This window comes from Rhinolophus sinicus, linkage group LG01 (genome assembly GCF_036562045.2).
Source record: "Rhinolophus sinicus isolate RSC01 linkage group LG01, ASM3656204v1, whole genome shotgun sequence".
NCBI classification, from domain to species: Eukaryota; Metazoa; Chordata; class Mammalia; order Chiroptera; family Rhinolophidae; genus Rhinolophus; species Rhinolophus sinicus.
The window spans coordinates 73,281,719-73,306,565 of NC_133751.1; the positions used below are offsets into that span (position 1 = coordinate 73,281,719).

A 24,847-nucleotide genomic window follows, 5' to 3' on the forward strand; every position below is an offset into this window, starting at 1 on the left:
TTGCTTCCCAAGGATTCGAAGCCAGGGAGACACAACATGCATTAAAAAGAGGGCCAACGAATCCCAAAATTACAGGCCACAAAAAAACTCCTTTATTAGAATGAATACTTGAACAAAATATATCTTGATATTGTAATATAGGAATAATGAAAAAAGTCAATACTTTCCTGGTTTATAAAGAAATCCTGTGTGTTTAGCCCCTAGGTATCTTGGTAAATAATCAAAATTTGATTTAAAATCAAGCCTAAGACTAAATGAAAATTATGAAGTGTCATTATAAAACTTTAATAATGTTGGTTGTCCACATGACAGAAATGTGTAAAAGATATTTGGAAGAAAATATATTATCATGTAAGGTAGCTACACTGCCTAAAGCCTATATAATATGCATTCTTATTTCGTATCACATGATGCATGAGAAATAGTTACCATTTATGAGGAGAAAAGTTATCCTATGGCTTCATTAGAGTTTATATTAACTATAAGAAGAAAAGTCAACTTTCTTTCAAGTGCCACTTATAGATTATTTGGCCATAACTATACAAGTCATAAAATTTTAAAGTTAAAAGCGACCCTCTGGAAATTGTTAGTTATGATGAATGGTCTTAAATAAAACTTGCTATTTGAGTGGAGAATTCAAATGTAAGTAGTTAGCAGGGTATTGGAATCCTGCACGTGGTGTCAATTGTTCGATGCAATCCAAGAAGTCTACGCACGTGTGCTCGTGCTCACCGTACACCTGGATGCACAGCAGAGGCACAATTAGTATCTGTTGACTGCCTCGATTCTCTGGGTCTGCAAATATGAGGAATCTCAATGACCTGGCCAGGAATCACACAACAAAGGCTGACCAAAGGTTGAAACAGCAGGAACTGAATCACTGAGCCTATTCATTTTACTCTAGTGGACAATGTCCTCTGTCAAAATCTAACTACTCTTACTTCAAAGCAGTGTGGATTTAGCATGTATCTTCAATGGGGTATAATGCAAACAGAATAAAATTAGGAGCCAGGAGAACTGGGTTACCACTAAGCTATATGGTTACTTGACTCTAGACCACAGCAAAACAGAAGCAGAATATGGGAAGGGGCCTAGACTGGGAGTGAGAAAAAGGAAGAAGGTAGAGAAAGAAACAGTACCGGCAGCAAGAGGACACAGGAAGGAGGGAAAGGCCATAAAGAACAGACACCAATGTTTTACAAAGCATTGTACTCTATCTGAAACAAATTAAAGAAGGGAAAATAGCCCTAAATTTCTCCTGAAGGCATCAGTTCATTGCAGTAATTAACATTTATAACTCTGATTCTAAGTTGTCCAGATAATAATTATAAAATATATTCTTTATTAAAAGGCAGAAATGCATGTGGTAACATGCTAGGCACATTTCCATCTAAAATCTCAAAATGTAAAAGTGCTTCTATGACATGGAAAATGTACATATGCAGAATTCATTGAGTGTTTTATAAATAAGGAATCTAATGCTAGTGTGAATATCTGTGCATACACACATTTGGTAAAGAAATCTGGGATTATATCCACATAAAAGGAAGAGATTATGTCCATACAAAGAGTCAAAGATATTTGTTCATTAATTAAGAGTAAAGAAAAGACACCGAATAAGCAGACGGTTAAATAAAGGGAGAAAAAAACCCCCCGAGAAGCTGCTTCTAGAAATAGTCTGAAATAATCCATAAAGCCACTAGGTGTAGCTATACGCCCAAGAAAGAAGTCCTCTAAAGAGATCAAAAGCAGTTTCGTTAACCACATATTCAACTTCCCTTAAATCCAATCTTCCCTTTGATTTAGCTATAATTCACAATAACCACGGAAGAGGAATGATTAGTATAATTAAGGATTATGATGAGGTAGTATTTTTTCCCCACAGTTGCAATTCTGATTGTGAAAACTGTAGATATAGAAACGAGATCCAGGTCTGATACAAAACAAAATCACACCAGCCAGACGCACCGCAAGTGCTTTGCAAAGCTAGGATTAGCAAGAGCCAGTTCTGACTTCACAGGGCACAAGACCACAGCCACGCACAGCTGGATTGTGATGAACACACAGGCAACAAAAGCGGTAGGTGCACTGGTTGTATCTGAACTACATATCGCTGCCGTCGGTAACTCAAATATTTACTGATTACTCACGCCAGTAAATATTCAGTAATCAGCTATTAGAGGCCAGCCACTGACTACTGCTTTCATACTTACATTCCACTTGTATGCACTTTAAGCTGGGGAATAAAATGAGAGTAAAGGAATGTGTTTGGCCCTTAAATTGCTGGCACTTCAAATGCAGGTGACAACTACACATATAAGAATGTACGTGCATAATGGTGGAATATAACAAGGCTATGGACGGTCAGAGAAGCAGCCTTTGCTCTTTCTGGGAAGAAGTTAAGATAAGTAACATCTAAGAAAGCCCTAGAAGGACCTAGAAGGAACACCGTAATTGAAGAAATGATGTGGTAAGCTCAGGAGGGAAAGTATGGAGGCAAGTGCCCTATGTGTTTGAGAAACAGTGAGTTTCCCAGTGTGGCTTAAGATGAAGACGCTTGGGAGTGTAATGGGAGATGAACTGGACTGAGACAAATATGAATTCTATGTTAAGTTTGTAAAGTCAGCTGACAGTAATGAGGAGCCAGCCAAGGTTTTTAGTCAGAGGAGTGCCATATGGAGTTAGGTAACTGTGTCCAGGGAATGCAGGTGACTTTGGCTGGGGAGTGGCTGGAGGTAGGAGGCCAATTAAAAGGTTAAGGAAACAAAAGAGCTGAGATGTGGGGCCCTGTTAAACCAGAGACAGTATTTGTGAGGCCTCAGGAATAGTCTGGAAGTATGTCAGGGCTGAGGAAAAGGGGTCAGACAATGCCAGTGTTTCTAAGGTGGGTTAAAGCCTTGAGTTCTCAGTGAAAGGGGGAATTTGAAAGAAGGAAGAAAGTTTAGGCAGGGGTGGGGAGTGGGGTTGTCTGCCTGGGAGGAGAGGGTTTGTGGGTAGAGGTTTCCATTTCAGAGTTCAAGTGTAAAGATCTTGTGTCCAAGGACCGGTGATCCGATTCTCACCCTCATCCTGACGCTGCCATTCCCACAATCTGTGGGAATTGCCAGGTATGCTTCTGTAACACAGTACCTAAATGATCATTTAATTTTCATTTAATGTGAGATGTTAAATGAAGCTCTGAAATGGACTTGATCGTAAACACAGGTGAATTAAATAAAAGCACATTACATCCAAGTTAGTCCTTCAACATGTTTTTAAGGACTAAAATGAAGCCACTCTTCACTAAACCTCAGTTAGGTTAAGGGGAACCTGAGTAGTACAGCACTGCACTTGGCTGCCTGACCCCAGCCAGGACTGAGCTACAGCTCAGAAGACTACTGGGCTACCCCGGGGAGCATAACCTAATAACATGGCAAAGAACTGAGCCTCCCCAAATTAGATACAGGTCAAGTCATCTGGCTAAAAGGAAAAATAAGTCCTGGTTTTCCTCAGGGCACCAGGGCTACCAGGCTATTAACTTCGTGCCGTGGGTCAAGTTCTCCCATTATTATAAGATAGGTGGCAGAGCACTAGTATGGAAGCACTAGTACAGACTCCAGGCCACTTCTACAAACCGCTACCCCTTCCCACCATCTCTAGGAGACTGAGGAGCTCATGCAAGGTCATCACTGCCTAGAGCAATGCAGCCTGGGAACTCAGCCAGGATAGGTGCGTCATCACGTTAGGGAAAAGGACCTGATTCTGTAGGTTTTGAACTCCACTGCTGACAGATGGAAGAGGCTGAGCTGGACGGGCAGTTCCAGCCCAAAGGGATAGTGAACATTTATGTAAAAAATGGACATCTTCACCCGGAAAGAGAGAAAGTTCAAAGAGCCCATTTGCTGTTTAATGTAAAATTTAAATATGCGCATTTCCTCACAAAGTACATTTAGAAGCTATAAAACTTTTTAAGAAAGGAATAAAAACTTTGAGGGGATGGGGCAAAGAGTCAGAATGTTTGGAATTCAATGGATTCTAGCATCCTGAAGTAGTCTAACAAGGGTACATATCAGACTAGCCCAAATGTACCCAAAGATACATTATCTGGAAAATTATTTTCAGAAATTATACTAATGGTGAAAACTTTCAATGTTATCTAAATCTGTATTTATTTTAAATGTAACACTCAACTGTATTTAAAACATGGACTAATCACTTATTCATTTAACAAGTATTGGTATAACTACCTTTTCTGTATCCAGATTTCACCTATCTCATCATTTAATGGAAAATATACGGGTTTAAATCCTAGTATTAGGACTTCCTCACTCTATGACCTTGGAGAGGCTATTTAATCTCTCTGGCCTAGTTTTGTCATTTATGAAATGGTGATAATAAACTAACCTCACAGGGTCCACGGGAGGACAAAATGGGATCATCAATGTAAGTGCTTAGCACAGTGCCTGGCCCCCAGAAAGCACCCACGATATGCCCCTGTAAGGTAAGAGTGTAGCACAGGACTCCACTGAGTTGAGGCCAGGTGTGTGGGGGATGAATCAGAAAGGCCCCTGTAGGCTATGACGAGACTGATACTAGTTCTCCTCTTCCTGGGTTCAAATCCCAGTTCTGTCACTTCATTAGCAGCCCAATCTTGAGCATGTTATTTAACCCTTCTCTGCCTCTGTTTTCTCACCTTATGGTTTGATATTTACTTATAAGGGAAATACGACTCAACTCATAGGGTTGTTATGAGGATCAAGGGCTACTCTTAGATAATGCACTTGAGAACAGGGCCCAGAATGGAGGAGGTGCTCAATAAATGTTCGTTGTTGTAACTATCTATACTGCAAGCAAGTGGGGAGCTCTGCAATTTCAATCCTGTCATTAGGCCTAACCTCAAGTTGCTTAAAGTTTTCTGGATGAGTCAAGACTTACACAATGAGAAAAAATATAAACATACTTCCATTAGCGAATTTATTATAAAGAACACAACTATGTAAATATAATCGAGTGCTGTAATATATAACCTTGACAGTAAGAGCTATGAGGCCAATCAAATATGGCTCAAAAAATCCAATTTGGCTCAGAAATCAGGAAGGGCTTCCTGAAGGAGGTAGAGATTGATATTACAAATCAAATATATTATTTTTAAATTTCAGTCATACAGAAATGTGGATACATAAACTATTTTATTTTTAAATAAGCAGATGGTGATCAACAAATGAAAAATCAACGGGATTCCCTTTGAAGCCAGAAGTATCATGTATTGCTATCTACCTCTAAAAACCTTAATCGTAAGACACCCTCAGCTCCATGAGGGCCGAGACTTGTTTCTGGTTTGTTCCCTGATGTGGAGATAATAAATACTTGCCATGTGAATGAATGTGTAAAAACATGGCACTCTTCCTGCTCCACTCAATTTTTACACATGGCCGTCAACATCCCTAATGGAGGTGTGCCATCATTTGCTAGCATCTTCTCTACGAACTGTGATGCTACCTCTACTAAAGTCATACTTCCTATATTGGTTTCTCCCATGGATTAAAAAGTTGTCTCCTTCTTGAGCACCTGATGAAAAAGAGAGTCAATTACAACTGTAATTTCCTGCACGTTTTCAATGGACAGGAACTGAGTGTGCGCGCACGCAAGTGCATGCACACACTGCTGGTAAAGCATACTGTAGCCTGTAGGAGTAAGCCTGATATCATGTAAGCTTGCAACCTAAGTCTGAAACGCCTAGAATAATTTATGGTAATAATACATGGTACCTACAAGAATGCTTTTCAGGATAGTTAAAAATACCTTACAGGTTTTATTTAATTAATCTTCACAGATATCGTGGGAGTTAAAGGCAAGTGAGCATAATTATTAGCTCCATTTTACAGGAAGGAAAGCGAAGAAAAAAGTGGCCTGATCATAACTTTAGTGGCATATCTCTTGGTTCCCACAAAAGAATAAGACATTCTAAAATCACAGACACAAGGTCTAATGCACTTCCCATACATTTAAAAGTTTGCTATTAGCCAATTTAACTAAACTGATGCCTTCAAAACTTTTCACTGATTACTTGATTACTCTGCCTTACTTTTCCTATTTTCCACCATTCCCCAAACCATCCCTTCTTAGGGCCAATCCTAAATGTTGTCCTTTCCAAAATTAATCCAAGCTGTTCTGTATATTATGTGTTGAATAATCTTCCCTTTCACAAACTCTGAATTATATCACTCCCAGCCTTTTAAAATTTTAATTTAGTTTTACATTTTTATTAAAGTAAAAAACATAACAATATAGAAGATTTTCAGTCCTGGAGATTACCTCTAGAAATTCTAGATCAAATAACGGCTCTCTGCAGCCCACTGCTAGCCTATGTTCGGCTGGCACTTCTATTTTATTTCATTGTCTGGACAACTTCCGTTTGATTTCGGAATTAAATAGGTTTGCTAAAATCTCATCTCCATTGGGAACACTCCTTTCCATTTCCTTCACTATTATCGGGTTCTTTCCTAATGAGACATCTATGCTTACACTGCATTTCACCCGGTGTCAGTAGAAACAAGCTTCGCCGGTTATTTCGAGCCAGGGATCACTCCGTTAGGCCTGTCTTGCTCAATCTATCTATTTTGCTTCCTCAATGCATACATTCTTTAATGACAAACATTGGCTTTAAAAAGTATCCCAAATATTTAATGCATTTCAATGTACTTGGGTATACAGGAAATACAGGGCTGATCATTTATGTGAAAAAAAAAAAAAAGAGAATCAAAATCAACTGCAAATGCAAATTTCATCCCTTTTACTCATAAGAAACACAAAGTTACCATAATTGAGACCACAGAACCAAGTTTGGCTCAGTAACAGAAGCATATAAAAATGTTAACCTAAAAGTGCCACAACTCTATTATAGCAGACTCCGAGTTAATCAGAAGACCATGGAAAAAAGGAGAAAATGCAAACATTTTGTTTGCTATTATTTGTCCACTGATAATCTCAAGAACCTATAATTTCTCTCTAAAAATTTAAAAGGACTTTAGGTAGATCTAGGAAATAGCACAGGCCAAAGAAGCTTTTAACCTGGAATGTTATTATTTCAGTTACAGCAAGACTCTGTACCTTCTAGAATTAAAAAACAAAACAAAACAAAAAAACTGGTACTTTCCATATTAAAAAAAATAAGACTTTTGAGGACTTTTTTCTATGTGGTTAGGTTTCAGATGAAAGAACAAAGGAAAATCTCCTCTCTTTGAGAATAATATATAAGAAGGAGAATTATGCCATGGCATTTAAAAAGCCATTATGATTAGACCATTTCTGTGGCAGAATTTTTGTAAAATGTCACTTTTGACTGGTCCTACCTAACAGTATAAACAGACTTTACCATAACTTTTCCAAATGTCAGAAGCATAAAATTTCTGTAGCTCTCTGTTTATCTAATTATTCTGCTAGTTTTTCTTAGAAAAATTTAAGTACATATTTACTGTATTTGTCTCAGGTTCATCATCTGCCCATGTAGATAAGTCCCATTCTATGACCATGTCTACGTACTGGGAATGTGACTTTGAACAGGAAATCCGATGCTAAATGTAGTCTATTGATACCTATGGCATGAACTCTCTATATTTAGAGACAGCATTATTTTATACAACTGTCACTGCTTTATCAATTTACTATCTCAAGATTATTTTCAATAACGACCTTAATAGCTCTGATATGAGAAGTAGGGATGATGAAGAAAAAGTTGTATTCTTTTTCTTAAACAAGTCTGGTTTTAATTTACATTGTCAAAAGCTAACTTCATTTTGATAAACACCTCAAACATCCTTCCCAAAATGGTAACAAAGTGACCGTGAATGGCTGTTGAATTTTTCCTAATAAAAGCAGCAGTTGTTCAAAATGATTTATGCTAAATATTATAATAGAATATCTATCCAGGTACTCTCCCAAGGATCTTTCTTACTAACCACCTTAGTTTATGTTGTATTTCCATTCCTCACTTCCCCTATCACATGATTGCACTGAATATATGATATCTTGTCACTTCATCAAATACTTCCTTTTCTAAAGCAACAAGAAATAAATCATTTGTAAGTGCAAGTACATATAAAAAAGTTGTATTCTTTAGAAGTGATTCTTAAAGACCTAACTGCTGGCAATTTGTTCCTTATCAGATTCCCTTCTCCTATATGATTAACTTCTTTAAGCCATTGAGCTTTCTTTGTTTCTTTAGCTTGAGATTCTCAAAATGGTCCCCTGTCATCAGAAGTGGGGAGAGAACTTCTCACTGAAAAAGGCCCAAGTTGAACTTTAAGGGGGGTAAAAAAAAGCATTCTTTTGTTTGACTAGCATTTTCATCTGTCTGTAAGTTCTATAGACGTTTATTGGTTTACATTTGTTCCTGAAAGTTCAAAAGAATGCTAATAGATGTTGGGAAGAAAAACATCATTATAATCTAATCTGTTTGAAAAGAGAATGCTGACTTTCATAATACAAGTGCAGTGCATTGTTGGAAATCATGAGTCAGATTGTGTTGAAAGGTCAAGTGTGCATTATTATTCCAACATTCACCTTTCAGAACATGCTTGGGATACTCTACACCCAAGTGAGAGTTAGTCTGACTATTATTAGGTAGCTGCCATGTGTTAGAAAGTAAAATGATGCCCGAGAATGCAGTTATGTTAGGAGGTATAAACATGCTGAATAATGAGTATACAAAGGCACACAGTGACATGTTGACTTTTTTTCAGCTAAAGATTAGTACAATGTAAATAACTACTGTGTTTCCCTGAAAATAAGACCTAACTGGAAAATAAGCCATAGCATGATTTTTCAGGATGACATCATCTGAACATAAGCCCTAATGCGTCTTTTGGAACAAAAATTAATACAAGACCTGGTCTTATTTTTGGGGAAACACGGTACCAGTCCACCAACTTACACACTGTTTGGTCCACTGAACTAAATGGAATCAAAATACTTAAGTTAAATTGGACACGTGGTCAACTACTATAGATCTCAAATGTAAACTATATACAGCAAAGGCCTTTTGTGATGTGAATTTCTTATACAGTAGATTCTAAAATTATTATTTATTTAAACAGGCTTCAACTGTAATTTGCACGGCACACTCACGATTTAAAACAAATAAAGGAAAAAAAGTCATATATATGTATATATAAAATCTGCAATAAAACTCAGCTGACTGCTATTTTGCCCTAAACAGTGACTGTGGTTGGAGATGGAAAAACTTCCATTTCAGGTACGTAACTGTGGTAAAATAACATGACCTGCAGGTTAATTCATCTGGTCTCTGTTAAATGGGTCTGGAAAATAGAAGAATTCCACAAATGTAAACTATGCATGGTTAACTGCTACTACCTGCCCATCAAAACCATACCTAAAAATGCTTCGCTAAAGCGGACTGACAACTACAGAAGGGAATACAAAAATCCTGAAACCAAGGTCATGAGGGCCTGGGTCTTTTTCATTTTCCATTTTAAAGAATAAAACAATCTTGGATTGCCATGTTTCCTGATTTTCTAAAATAGGAGTTTGTATTTATTCAGGTACCAAAGAAACTGAGAGTTTCATACTTTTTTAACTCTCATCTTTTCACTAGCAAGTTTAAATGAGAACATTACAAAGTAGGGAATGTTACGAATAGAGATGAATGAATTATAGGACATTACACAGCCATGGCAAATGCTAATTGTCTGTACATTGCCATTTCTTACTCCTCGGCTCATGGAACCTCAAAATCTGCACCTAACTTGTGTTTGTGTCCTCTTGGGCTTATTTATACCACTTCTGTTACCCTGAAGGCACAATATAATGCACATATAGATCTTAATGAAAACAATAAACGTCAAGTTTGTTCATGAGCTGTAAACAGTGAAACTGCAGAACTAACACTGTGAACAGAATACAAATGTTTGTGCTCTCGACCCCCAGCATGAGGAGAGTGAAGAAGGATGAGGGACTGGCTTACCTCTGAGGTGCCAAGAGCATGTTCTCCAGCTAAAAGCAGCATGCTCAGGCCTCCCATTTGAGTAGGATCTAAATAAAACAAATAATCATCAATTTACAACCATGAAGTATGGATAATCCACACAGAGACCAAAAAAACAATACTCACAAAGACTAGCAATTAGAAATGCAAGAGAACCACATATAACTTTTTCTAGAAAACTTTCAAAACTCTTTATGTAGCAATAATCTGGCATATGTGCACTTCGTATCATACGTTTGTCAGCCTTTTAAATACCACTGTTGTCCCTATGCCAGTGTAATCTGTTCTTCAATACCAGATGTTTATAATATGCGTTATCTCCTACTGTGATGCTTCTGTCCTTACTGCATGGAGATTTTAGATGGATTATCTTTTCAAACAAAGAGTGCTTATGTTTGTCTTCTAAGACATCTGAGATTATTATTCCCAAATTGTTATTTCTGCCACGTGAAATCAGGGCTGATAAAAAGAGCCAGGCTACCAGAGGAACTAGAGAACAGAGAAATTTTCCAAAATCTAGTGGGCTTTGTTTGAATAATCTTCCTTTAAAATTTTCAAAAACAAATTGAGCCTATCCTAGTGCATATAGGTCTTCAATAAACGTGTTTTTAATTTTAGGAATCTCTGTACATACTGTTGCCTAAAGACATTTAGGAGTTTCTTTTCTTTTCCTTTTTTCATTTTTGTTTAAAGCTTTGCCCTTAAGTATATCTTTATATACAATCTATCTCGAGAATGCTGAAGCAACTGACCACACCTTATACAGTCAAATTTATAAAAAAATTGAAAAAAGAATCTGAGGTAGTTAAAAATAAAGAGGTTATGAAAGAGGAAAATATGTCACCAAACGATCAGGTGGTCAAGAAACAGCTCAATGTTAAAAGATAGTCACATAGAAGACACACATACAGAACTCACAGGAACAATGTGATTTGATGAAACAAGACTCTTTGTTGTTAAGATTCCATCCTTAATTAAACATTCAAGTTAAAACCTATTGTGGCTGTTAAAACTGACACCTAAAACTATTTAAAAACAAAAATCAGGAGGGGGGAATGAATTTAGCAGAAAGTAAAAGTTTAACTTGGCTATTTGGGCAGCTTAACACTATTGTAGCTGTCATTTTAGAGGTCAGGCGGATTGGATGATCACTTTTCTTAAAATTTTTCCCCCTTTCTTTTGCCTCCTCCCCTCCCCACTCTGGTTCAAGCCATTGTTTCTCAGTCTAGTTGTGTAGGACACAGTTCCCTGGCCCATGCTGGTTTTATGAGCCTTGCGCTCCACCTAGGCTGAGGCAATAGGTCACCGGTCATCAGTCGGCCACTCACAGCAGCTCAGGGCAGCTCTCGCCGGCTGCCGGCCACTCACGCTGGCACCGGCTGCTCATGGCAGCACATGGTAGCCCACAGCAGCCCACGGCAGCTCATGCCAACCTCCGGCTGCTCACGGCAGCCCAGCCCCAGGGAGAGCTGTTGTTCACAATCTTAGCTGTAAAGGGCGCAGCCCACTAGCCCATGTGGGAACCAAACCGGTGACCTCAGTGTTACAAGCACAGCACTCCAACCACCTGAGCCACCGAGCCTGCCCTCACTTTTCAATGAAGACAAAAATGTGTTCGTTCCAATTATAAACTAAAATAGGAACACACTTATATAATAATTTTATTTACGTTATATACCAATGTGACTTTGCAAGAAATTTGCTGTATAACTACTAAAACACAAACCAAGAAATTACCATCAACCTTTATATTAATTTATATTTATACAGTGTTATTTAGAAATATCAAAAATACATAAAGAGATATATAAAGAGCATGCTTTCCTTTCACCAACAGGGCTTATGCTAAATTAAATTTTACACAGCTTTCCTTTCTTGGAAATCATACATCTGAGTGCTTTGAGGTTACTCAAAACAGCAAAAGGTCATGTGACAGGACTATGGGGAAAACAAAACAAAAAATGAGATTCCATGTTGAGGAAAAGCATAAACTGGCCTCTAAAAGCCCTACAGTATCCCCTAGATTCAAAGAGCTAGGCATCATGTTTTAATCAAAAGCAAATTAATTTTCTTTCATTGTACTGAAAAGCAACATAACTAGAAGTATCAGACCAATGTTATACACTTATGCACTATCTTAGCAGGGCTCTGATCATGGATTTCCAACATCCACAGCAGGTCCTTATATAATGAGATAAATGCAAGGAAACTGTTTTGTACTTTCCTGTATTTGGCTTTGAAGAACATGGCTTTTAAGAGCTGACCTGTAAATATCTTGGTCGAAGTCTAAGTTCCATTTTCAATTTAAGTACAAAAGGTAGATTAATAAACTGTCAGAAACAGTGCTACAAACAGACGTCTTTCATAGCTTTCTATAGTTAAAATGTAATTATTTTTGGTTTGTGAAGAGCCATTCTATGCAAAAAAAACCTACACAGACTGACCTAGATTTAGAATTGGGAGAAAAAGCAGTGGAAGATAAATGATAATCAAAGGAATTCAGTTAGAAGCCAATCATCCATATATTCTTTTTTGGTCTTGATAATGAAATATTTTATGAAACACTCCAACTAACATAATCTGGTAAATCCAGGAGCTCACCAAGACTACCAGCAAGTGGTTAGAAGTAAAATTATACAAAATAACAGCTAAAACAAAGATAGATCTCTCTTTTGATTCTTCTGGAATATGCAAAAGCATCAGTTTGGTAGCTCACCTAAAATTAACTATACTACAAATTAACTATACTAGGTAACAATTGAAGACTTTGTTCTCCCAGAATGCCACCATTATATTAGACTGCATTTCTTAGGTTTATATATGACACCACTACATACTTTTTTATACTATGAATCACACACTGAACTATTAAATCTCATTAGGCCTACTGGCCCTTAAAAAAAATGAAGCATCATCACAATATTGTTCAAGCTTTCCATATTACCAATGATTCGATGCTCTCATTTTGAAGAAAATTTGCTTGTAATAATGAAATAGGAACCTTACAGCTCAACATCAACTTCACTCTTCCACCCTGCCCAATCTCTCCATTTCATCCTGGGAAATTCCTCTCCTGATTACGGCATTGCAATAGTCAGGGAAGACAGAGCCACTTACAAGGTGAATATAAACACTTTATTTCATGGTTATAAATATTTTAGCATTCCTTACTACCCCAAGAGTATTAGAGGTGCCATAACAAATGGGACCTCCTGGAATTTGCAATGGGCTTGGTCCATATAGGAATGGGGGCAGGAGAAGGGGTAGGATGGGAATTCCCTCTAAGAAACAGATGTCAGGATCCATCTCAGGTTTGGGATGGAGTTGTTCATATTCTTGCCCTCGCTGTTGCAGATCCTCAGATGACCTACATAACTGTATTTTTCTTAAATATGCATGATAACTAAGGTGTTTTACTGGGATAGCTTAATAGTGTGTACGTGTGTAAGCTATTTGGTTACCTTGTAAAATTCCCTGAGCTTCTGACGTTCTCCACACTACTGCCTGCTTTTCCAGAATGTCAATGTCAGAAATTGGTCTATCCACCTTTTTTTAATTATATATACTCATTCAATGTATGCCATGTTCCAAAGCTTTAAGGTATACTTGCCATTATTTCCTTTTGGTCACATATTTTGCTTCTCTCTCTCTCTGTATTATTTGATAAAAGTACTGCTGAAATGCATTGCCCTGTCTGTCCTTAAAGAACAGGCAGAAATAGTGTCTCAACTCACCGGCCATTCCAAAGTTAAGCTGAGGCATTTCTTCAGTCTTTGCTTTCTTGGGGCTTGGCAAGTCTCGTGAAGAGTCAGATGGGAAGGCCCATAGTTTCTTTCGTGGATTGACAGAGGGTGTTGGGGATTTCACAGGCTTGTTTGTGGTAGGACACCATTTGTAGCCAGGATTTGCTTTCATAAATGCATCTTTATACTATAAATAAAGAATAGATAACAGATTTTAATTAACACACAGATTGAAAAAAGTTCTAATTGCCTTCACGTCAGCCCAACCATGTAGATAATGAATGAAGAAAGACATTTTCGGTAACTTCAGTGGCTTTTCTTGTAGAAGAATGACAATGTCAGCACAGGGCTTCAGAGACAGGACATGAATTTATCTACTAAAAGTTCCTTTGTGGGATGAGGGTACAAAGGCAGCAAACTTTTTATCTTTTAACCCTCAATTGTTTTCAGTATCCAAAAAGCTGTCTGACCTTGGTGGAGAGAGGGAGTTATTTGTCATAGATAGAGGCAAGGGCTTTGAAGACCAAAAAACCAGAGTTCAAACCCTAGCACTTCCATTTGGGGCTACGGTGACCAAAGATAGAGACCAAGAATTGAGAATGTAAGAGTCTGGGCCTCAGCCTTCAGTTTTTGCCTTCATAGAGTGAGAACAACAGCCAAATAAATGCCTGGGGTTACTGTAAACAGTGGCAGCGTGGCACCTATTTCAAAGTAGGTATCAGGTACACAAAACAAAGTGTGACTTCATACCAAGGCCAGTAATCAGGTTCTGCTCACTGCTTAATTTGGTAAGTACAGTAAAAATTAAATCTGTGCTTTGATGTACTAGTAAGGCAAATGCAGGCAAACTTAACAGTAAAGAAATCAGTTGTGGGATAAATGAATCAAGATGGAGACTAGGAGAAGGGGAACAAGGGAGGGCAGAGTGATGAATAACTTTTCAGTTGTCTGGAGATGCAGGGCTATGTCGAGGCTCAGAGTCCGGTGACCTGGGTTCAAAACTCATCTATGCTATTAGCTAGTTGTGGACATTAAGCAAGTTGTTCACCTTTTCTCAGCCTCAGTTTCTCTATCTATACAATATAACTGCACCTGCCAACATCCCAGGGTTCTGTAATGAGCACATGAAATCACCAACATGCATGTATGTGTTAAGAACTGTAACGTGCGATGTTGCAATTAATCTATCACAGACGTTATGTCTTTATTTGGAGGTTTCAGTCTTCACTGACAATATTTTCCCTTCTCCTTTATCTTTCTGTGGCTTTGTCCTATAGCCATTTCTCCCAACTCTGCCACTTCATCCCCTTTTCCTGACAAAATAAATAAATAATATTTATTGCTATTCATTATATATTGCCAAAAGTTATGTCATATGATAAATTGTATTTTCCATGTATTCTTCAACTATTATGTTATTACTGCTGGATACTCTAGTAATACAATTCTTTCTATCCTGTGAGCTTGCCTTTTAAAACAGTTACTTTGTGTTTGAAATTAACTAAGTATAAGCTCCAAACAGCTTTTTATTTACCCCAGTAGGAAAAAAGGTTCCTTTATCCTTGGTGTAAAGAAAGTATATGTAATCCAAATAACAAACCTTTCCCAGCACTTCACTTTACATCATATAAATGAAAATGGTACTGTAGATAATGTAATGTTAATAGTCAATGGTTTAGAATTATCCCCTAGTTACCTTAACTCAAATTTTCTAAATAACCTTTTTTTAAAAAAACTAAAAGCTGTACATCTGCATATTGATACATAGCTACATTTAGAGGAAAGTAAGCATAAAAAACTGTAAGACGGTTCTACTTTTCTTACAAAAAATGGGACACAAGGCCAGAGCCAAACTAGAATCACACAGCAGAATATATCTGCTGATATCAAATGTGACCGAAGAGACACCCTAGCCTACATGTGCATGGAGGAGGGATTTACATGTTAAGTTGAGGCAGACAAATAGTCTTGCCTGCCGTCTGGAGGTGGAAAGTGACAAATGGCAGGGTGAGGTGAAAATGGAAGCAGCAGACACATGCATCATTATTGTGTTCCAGTAAAAGGCACATAGGCTGGGTTTGTCAGATGAACAGTCATTTGGACAAAGGTCACCACTCCATAAAGTGACGAAAGACTTACAAACAAATTAATTAACATATTTGTCATGAGAATAAAAGGGGGTAGTTTTATAAGAAGTTCCAGTTGTAAAAGATGCTGGCCAGATGTCCCTAGCACTCGCTTTCTGCTGCTGCTTAGGCATCTCCTTCCTCCCTTGCAATGTTGATCTGCTAGGTAAGTTCTCTCCCATTAAGATATCACATCCTTTGCTAGGAGTCATTTAGGAATTTGCTTGGTGAAAATCAATACGTGTAGTGAAAATGAATGTACTGTCATCCTTATGAATGAGTTATTACCAGCATCAACTAATTTTAAAGTACTGATGATACTAACCAAGCCCAGCTTAAACTAACTTATAATGTGGAGCTGTGCTGGTAACAACATAAAGCAGTGACAATCCCTGACCAGAACATTTCTTTCTCTTGCTTATATTCCACCTCCCCATCTCCATCTCAGTCCTCTGTCAGCGTGGATTAGATGGCAGATACTGGGGATGAAGAGTATAAATTGGAATCTCTGCCTTCAAATTCATTACAATCCACAATCAGCCACATAAATATATTACTTCTTTTTATAGATGGTCCATGAAAGCCTTCCCCTGACTCAGGCATGAAAAATGGTTTTGCAAAGAGTCTAAAAAGGGAATCTATCGATGGGTTGAAGATCAAAGGGCAAGAAAAAGGCCTGGAGTGCATGGGGTTTTATGGAAAATGGTAACTGAGAAATCACAATGAGGGTCAATATGCTGTCACAGTATCACAATATTAACCTTGCAGAATCTTAAACTCGACTGATGATCAATACCAAGACAATATTCATTAGCTCCATCAAGTATATGTTGAGCAAAAGATTTAAGAATGTGGGAGCTAGAGAAAAGAACACCATACAGCCTTTGTCTTGAAGGAGTTTACAGCTTCGATGGAGATGCCATTAAATTCATGTAAAGACACACAGGTCAACACAAGCAATGTACGACCAACCCCAAGCGAGGGCAGAGGCAGGAAGAGCCTCAGGGTGTGAGGATGTCTATCTGTCCTTGGAAATGGGCCCCTCACCAGTTACTTGCTGTGATTCAGCCGTGAGAGACAACAGAAAGGCTTAGTTATTTGTGATGAGGTTGTTAGGGAAGGGATTACAGAGAAGGCTGAGGACAGGAGCAATGAGGGAAGACTGTATATAGTAGAAAGCAAATGGTGTGAGTGAAAACTGTGTGGGCAAAAATCCATTATGACAGGATTGAAAGGGCCAAAGAGATAGGCCCCACCCATCCGCATCCTCAGGGCAGGACTGTTCAAGCTGGGGGTGGGCGGGGAAGCTCATTACCCACTGAGAACACCAATCATGGGGGCAACCGGTCTTATCTTGTAACTAAAATACTGATCTTCAAAACTTCCCATTGAAATGAAATTCACCTCATGGCTTCCAAGTTTTTTCTCCAAATCTACAATCCATTAGACAACCTAAGTGAATCTACTTCACAGACACAGTTACAGACTTACACAAGGTGCTCAGTAAATACTGGCTCCCTCTTCTCCTCCCCCACCCACCACATTTCATTACCAATAGTAATCAATCATTGTTCTTCAGTAATGGTATCAAATACATACCCTCTGTCACAGTATTTTGCCTGCTTCATACATGACAAAGGCATGGTTATATACCAGTAGACATTACTTTACTATGATAATCTTTTAAAAATTGAGTCTCATCGTTACTTTTCCAGATCATTTATAAGAATGGAAATTTGATCTTAAAAAGCACCTTAATGGTAATGAAAGATACACTGAATAATGGTTCTCCAATTGTTTGTTTTAATGGGGGCAGGGATGTGCCATCTAAAAGTCCAGAGTATTTCTAACTAATATCATTGTCTAGATCTTCTCAACAGAGAGAAAGGGAAGGGTGATCCTGGTGAGGTTTAGTAATACGGAAACCTGGGAGTGTCGATAAGATAAAGACAGATAATTCTGGTGCAAATATGTGAAATGTTAATCATAAAATAAAATCGACTAGAATTTGGAGGAGATATTACACAGGAAATTATCTGATATTTTAAAAAGAGATATAACACATTTCAAAATTTTGTAACTCTGCAGGGAAGTGAATGAACGAACGCGTAACATCATAAATTGAGACAGCTGTACGTCTTCTCAGTGGCAGGCAGAAAGCACATTATACGAGGGTGAAAGAGGAAAGGTCAAGTCTGAGAACCCAGCTCTCCTACTGCTAACTTGCTTCCTTGGATAAGTCACTTAACTTTTCTGGGCCTCAGTATCCTTCACTTTAGCTTTTGCAAAATAATACCTACCTCATGGGATTAATCTGAGGTTTAAGTAAATTAAATGTTTATAAAAGGACCCTGGACAAAATAGAGCAATATTCAAAAATGGATTGTTATTGCTTCCAAGATAAACACTTAAATATTTTTTAAAATACAGTAAAAGTCCTGATGTCTAAAACACAGGAACACGAAAGGTCTCAGAACAAGGAAATGTGTGAAACACGAAGTCCAAATATTTGGTTTTACTATCAAATCCCTGCAAAGTGGTGGGGTCCCTAAGTAAGCTCCCTAGCAGGCGGTCACAGTCAGAAATGAGAGCCTGTGAACAGCCGCAACACTGCACCATCACACACAGGGCTGGATTTACGAAAGCAACCTGGGTTATAGCTTTAGGATAGTATTTTTAAATGACTTATAACCAATGATTGCTCTAATGAGATTCATCAGAGAACATGAAACCCTCCTTCAATCATTTTTTTCAACAATGCAAATTAGTACTGGGCAACAATTCAAGAAACAGAAAACAAATCCCCAAACAGGTGATTCTCTCATCAGATGCACTAATAGAAGATAAGCAGGAGCAAGGAAAAGGGTCAGAGAAAATTCTAGCAGGTAAAAAATAAAATATCTCTCTAAAGTGGTATTAATTATCACTCACCATTGCTTGAGAATATGTTTCTTTTAAAAACAAAAACAGAAAGGAAAAAACTAAGTACTCCTCACTCAACTGAAAATGACAATAGATACTGGTGAGTATCATGTAAGTATTCACATTCACATTCCAACTACGCTGAAAGAATATGTCTTGTTCCTCATAAAGAGAACACATTTCAAATTGGGGGTTTTTAATGAAAAGGTTACACATATAAAACACTTTTAAAAATGGTTTCCTGATGGGGGCCTTGAGGAACTGAGCCCATACTTATCACTAGCAACCACCACAATACCTGGTACATAGAAGCCACTGAATAAGATTTTGTTTATTAAACTGGCATGCCAATTAGGCTGCACTATTAACAGAAAAAACATCAGCACAATTACTAACTGCACTGTCTTGTAATTTCAAAACCATTTAGCTAATAAGTTGAAACAAGCATCACTTATAACTAGAAAGCAACCGTATAATAATTGTGAAAGTAGTTGAATATTCCACACTTTGCACTAGAAACAAGACAACATTTTATAAAAACAAAGCTAAACAAGACCCGTTGCAAGGTGAAGATCCAGTTATGGTTTCCACTTACAGTAGATTGCAGGGGGCCACCTTAACAAGATTTCATTACAGCACCTCAATGGTAAACATTGGGAACCTAATTAAGTAACTGGTAAGGGAGTTCCTGTTATGAAAATATTATAATATTTCCTCCTCTTAAAAGTGGCCACCTACTGGGTTTGTAAATTGGCAGTATTTAAGAAAAGGCAAACAATATACTTGGGATAGGCTGCATGTTATCCAAAAACAGCAATCCAAAAACAAACTCAAGTGTTTAATTATAGGAAGCTAATGCAGTTCCCTCTGAGGTTGCAGATAATTGCTTATTTTACCATATAAGTATGACTATGTAAAGATATAAGGCAATTTAATGGGAAAGTTTTACTGTTAATTATTGTTATGCTCATGGAAAGCCATTTAAACATTTATAATCGTGTAGGTTTTTGGAATTGATTTTAAATTTTCCAGATGTTCTACATAGTTAAAATCCTGTCTTTAATAGTAGTCAATTCCTGAAGACTTATGTGAGCATTAATTACATAGCAACGAGGCTAATCATTTATTCTGGATTCAAATTTCCCTGAACAGCGCATAAGAAATTTTTATGTTCCATGGTAGCTTGCTCAACAACTCAATAAAATCACAGCAATTAAAATAATTATTTTCCCACATGCTGAGATGTCTAATAACATGTGTCACTTGGAACACTGTATTTCGTGCCCTGTTGGTTCATCTTTTCACAGAACTTAACCAAATGTTTGGGTGGCAGGGCTTTTCATGAATCAAGATTGTTTGTAAGCTGCAACACTGAAGAAATAATATTAGAATTAGTCCTTTCAGGTTTAACCACAATGATATTGCTTTGCTTTTCCCTTTCTTGATAAATCCATTACACAACATATTTTAAATGTACAAGGAGCTCACATTTCAGATTAATTGAGAAACAGACTGGTCTACCATTTTTGAAGAAATTTCGTCACCGCGATCATTTTGGAATTGATTAATGTCACACCTCTCTGAATAGTTTTCCTGCAAGGAAATGCTTCTCACCAACTCCTGCCTACACAGTGTTCACACGCATGCCCACATCACAGTACATTCTGCTCATGTACACACTGCCATTCACTCACATACTGCTTTTAAATGTTCGTGTTGCACTACCTACAAAATTGAAACAAGTCAAAGCATATCTCTCAATCAACTATGTTTATTACACAATCAAAAAGTGTGAGAGCTGGAAGGGACACAAATGTTTGTCCAACTTCCTCATTCTAATAACATTTAAAAAAAATAAGGAAGCTGAGACCCAGAGATTGAATGACATATGGTAAAGCTACTTAGCATCAGAACTAGATCAAGACTCTTTCCCATGACACAACTAGACAGCAGAAACTGGATTCCTAGAAACTACTAAAAAAAACCCAAACCACCATTCATAGTATATAAATCACCATTCACATCAATCCCCTATATTAGCCAATGGAGTATATGCAATGAGAAAAAGTTTCTTGGTAACACATTGCTCTTGGCACTTCACCAGTGTTTGCAAGGTGACCTTGGAACTGAGACAGGAACAAAGCTCTTCATGTTTTGACTTAACACCTGATTCAGGATTCACCTTCCTGCTGTGAGGCCTTCAGCTGGGCCTCCGTATTTGCTGACCACTGGTTAGAGGATCGGTTGCTCACAACCACGATAAAACCTTGTCACTGGAACCTACCTCCTTGGCCATGTCTGTATATTTCTGCTTTTCCTTTGGATCGAGAACAGCCCACCAATCAGCTAGTATCTTGGTAGCACCTCGGTTATCAAGCCTGGGGTGTTCCTGACGTACAAGGGAGCGATGACGTTTGCAGAATAAGAGAAATGCATTCATTGGTCTCCGGGCTCGCTGTTCTGGTGATTCATCATCTTCAGTCTCACCAACATCTTGCTCTAGGCCATCAGCCCCAAGAACTTGAACCTATTACCAACCAAAACAAAAACCAGATGTTTTACACATCTTGGACAATTTTGCTTTAACAATCAGTCTTAGTTTTCAAAAAAAATTTTTTTTCTTAGCTCCATTTAAACAACTTACAAATTGAAAAAACGATTTTTTAAAAATCAAGTACTGTTAGTGGTTGGTAACCAATTTATGATGTATTCTTCTGCTTAGTTTCTATAGCAACCTGTGCATGTCTCCATTACAGCATATATTACATTGTGTTATAATTGATTCCATTTTTTTCTCTCACTAAACAGTGAGCTCTGTGAGGACAAAAGCTCTCTTACTTACCTTTACAATCACAGCACCTAACTCAATGTCTGGTGTAACATTAGTCCTTAACTGTTGAACGAATGAATCAAACCATCCCATGGTATGAGTCTCAAGATTAACAACAATATTCACGTAAAACATTTGAATATTCAGAGTTGTCCTCTTTGTAAAGTGCTTTTCTATGGCTAACAAATAATAGGAAAATGTATAACATGGAAGTAGATAATAAAAATCTAACATACAGACTCAATGTTTTTGTGCACAAGTACAGCCTCCTATTGTGAAAATCAAGAGACATCTAACATCATTTGAAGAAAGAAGTACATAGTAAATTTTCAAGCTTTCTTGTCTAGTGAAATGCTGCGGTGAGAGGAATAAACTCACCTAGGCTGAAATCTTCAAAATCGGTTCTGAATTCTCCCTTTTCCTAAGCATTTCATTCAATTCAAGGACTTCTGCAAAGCTCTGTTATTGTCCATTCCATCCATGTAATTCTCATTGCTACTCCCCTCGTACCACTCTGGCTTACGGCCTAGTCTTCCTGCTTTTAATCTCTTATAATACTTCCTGAACATGGCTGAAGATCAAATTTCTTAAAGTAGATCTCTGATCACAGAATCTCAGAATATATTAGGATTGTTGAATATCTTCTAATGCTAAAATATGATTCTATGATACTTTGTAGGAAACAGTGCAACTGTGAATAGAAGTCCAGAAAGCTTACTAAAACCATTTCCTTACTTTTTTGTTTCATAGTTAAAATCAAGAAGGATTGATTGAAGCTGTTAGTCTGCCTTTTATAGTAGGGCAGTAGTTCTTAAACTTGGGTGGGTACTGGAATCCCTAGAGATCTTGTTAAAATACAGATTATTAGGTCCCACAGAGTTTCTGATTCTGTAGGTCTGGGGTGGGTCTGGAGAATTTGTATTGGTAACAAGTTCCCAGGTGATGCTCACGCTGCTGGTCTGAGGACCATACTTGGAGAATCACTATTATAAGGCAACCATGTTCTTTTATATCATGTTTATTGGGTAACTGCTATAGACAAGATACTCTAGGACAAATCACTAGCTTAATACAATTTGGTAGTTTTTAAAAGTCTTTAAGTTTAAAGTAAGTATTGCAAATGCATTTAATTAACCATCAATTATCTTCAAACACAAATAGTACAGCACAAATTTAAAAAGTCATTAGCTATCTGATTTGGAAATACATGAGGGATTATTATTGGGGTTAAGGCTACAGATTTATTTTTCTCATTATGTATACAATCATTAACTATGATTTGCATGTTCAAGGAATATTCATTTAGCATTCTGAAACTGACTAAGAAGCTATGGAAAAACCAGGCATAAAAAAATGTATTATGTAAGTTGAGAAAGTAATTACATTTCCCTTCAGAAAAGAATAACTTTTGATGCAGTTACTAAATTATAAAACTCAAGCCAAGAGCTGAAAAAAGAGAGAAATAACAAAAGATCCTGGCCCAAGGAGCTCACTGCTTTGGGAGGGGAGAAAGATATATAAGCAAATAAATTAAAAAGCAGTCTGCTGACTGCAAACAAGGAGCCAGTGAGATAATGAAGCACTAGTGGATGGGTAGAAGTACACAGACGTCTCCCTGGGGAGGTGCTGTCGGAGCTAAAGTTTGAAAGATGAATTAGAATGTGTCAGGTAGTCAATGGGGAGATATGGGGAACTAACAGGGATTACAGCTTGATGGTTTATTTAAACATGCTATTCAACAGCACTGGTATTTAAAAGATTACAGCAGAGGTCCAGGACATGAGGTCACAGAAGAAGGTAGGGGCCACAAGTCATGAAGAATGTGCTGTCGTGTAGAAAACCAAGCATTAACCCTGTAAATGGGAGGTTTCAGATTGTACGAACCAATCAAATAACCTCAGCGGGACCAACACAGATAGTCAACTTCTTATGTGCCAAGTACAGACATCAAAAAAAAAATGTTTTTAACTACTGTTTAATGTTACAATTATTTCAGTATATTAATGAACCAAAAATGAATAAATAAATACGTGAATACATAAACTGAATAAAAATGAAAAACTCTCTATCTGGACTTACTTTTTCCTTGAAATGGCCTGAGTAATATTTTGTAACAAATCAACACTAGTTCCAGACCAGGATATGGAAACCACTGCTGGATGCAATGGAGAGCCATGAGTGGTTTCCAGCAGGGGAAAGACATTGTTAGACTTGTATTTTAAGATAACTCCTGTTATCAGCAGTGTAGAGCATGAATTTTAACAGCAAAACTAGAGGCAACCAAAACTAGAGAAACCAGTTACAAGTTTATTCCAGCTGTCCAGGTGAGAAAGGGAACAGAGCTGAATCAAGGCAGTAATAATGAGCATGGATATGTATGAACAGAGACAGTATTTATTTATGAGATAGAACCGAGAGTGATCGGTATCTAGTTGGACTGAAAGGTTGAAAAAGGAAGTATTTCTAGCTTGGAGGGCAAGACTCCCTCATATACAAAAGACAGTACCTTTTCTCAAATGAGAGAAATTAGACCTGGTGGGGAGAAGGTCAGTATTGAGCAGGCTGAATTTTGAAATGGATCTCAGCGAAGTCTCAGCTGGGATAATGAACTGAGGTACCAACATCAAGGTAGTAAGACTAAGGGTATGGACGAGATCACAGAATGTGGATTGAAAAGATAAGAGGATTCAGTGACTTCCTTCTTTCACTCAGTAACTGTTTACTGGGCCTGTGATATAGACCAGACACTGTTCTAGCTGATGCAGACAGAGCAGTGAGCATAAAATTCCCTGCGCTCATGAAGCAGAAGAGACCTCCACTTTGAAAGGGTCCCTCTGGCTGCTTTGTTGGTAACAGACGGTAGAGTGGGACAACAGCAGAGGCGAGGAGAGAGGTAGAATAAATCATCTGCACTAGAAACGGCAGTGGCTTGGATTAAGATGGTAGTAGCGAAGTTGCTATGTTCTCATGAATAGGAGAATATATTCTGAAGGTATAACAGAATTTGCTGACGGACGGATGAATGTGAGACTTGAGCAAAAGAATACAGACAAGGTTTCTGGTCAGACCAACTGGAAAGTTGGAGTTGCTATGCACTGAGAAAGGGAAGACGCCGGAGGATGGGGTTTGGAGGAGCAAGGGGAAAGCTTCGTTTGGAACACATTCAAATTGAGATTCTAAGTAGATATGTCAAGTAAATAGTCAGAAATATGAGTCCAAAAATATAGAATTTAGGAGAAAGGTC

The 24,847-nt window shown here is 37.7% G+C and overlaps 1 protein-coding gene across 31 annotated transcripts in view; it reads right to left on the reverse strand.

Annotated features, from left to right (window-relative positions):
* BBX (BBX high mobility group box domain containing) overlaps positions 1–24,847 on the reverse strand; it is a 245,408-nt gene that overhangs the window by 61,173 nt on the left and 159,388 nt on the right. For all 31 annotated transcript variants that reach the window (XM_074332334.1, XM_074332388.1, XM_074332428.1 and 28 more), the window contains 3 exons: positions 21,058–21,300; positions 13,717–13,912; positions 9,962–10,029 (listed from right to left, as the gene is read on the reverse strand). In XM_074332334.1, coding sequence (XP_074188435.1) covers positions 9,962–10,029; positions 13,717–13,912; positions 21,058–21,300 — 507 coding nt within the window. The remainder of the gene's footprint in view (positions 1–9,961; positions 10,030–13,716; positions 13,913–21,057; positions 21,301–24,847) is intronic.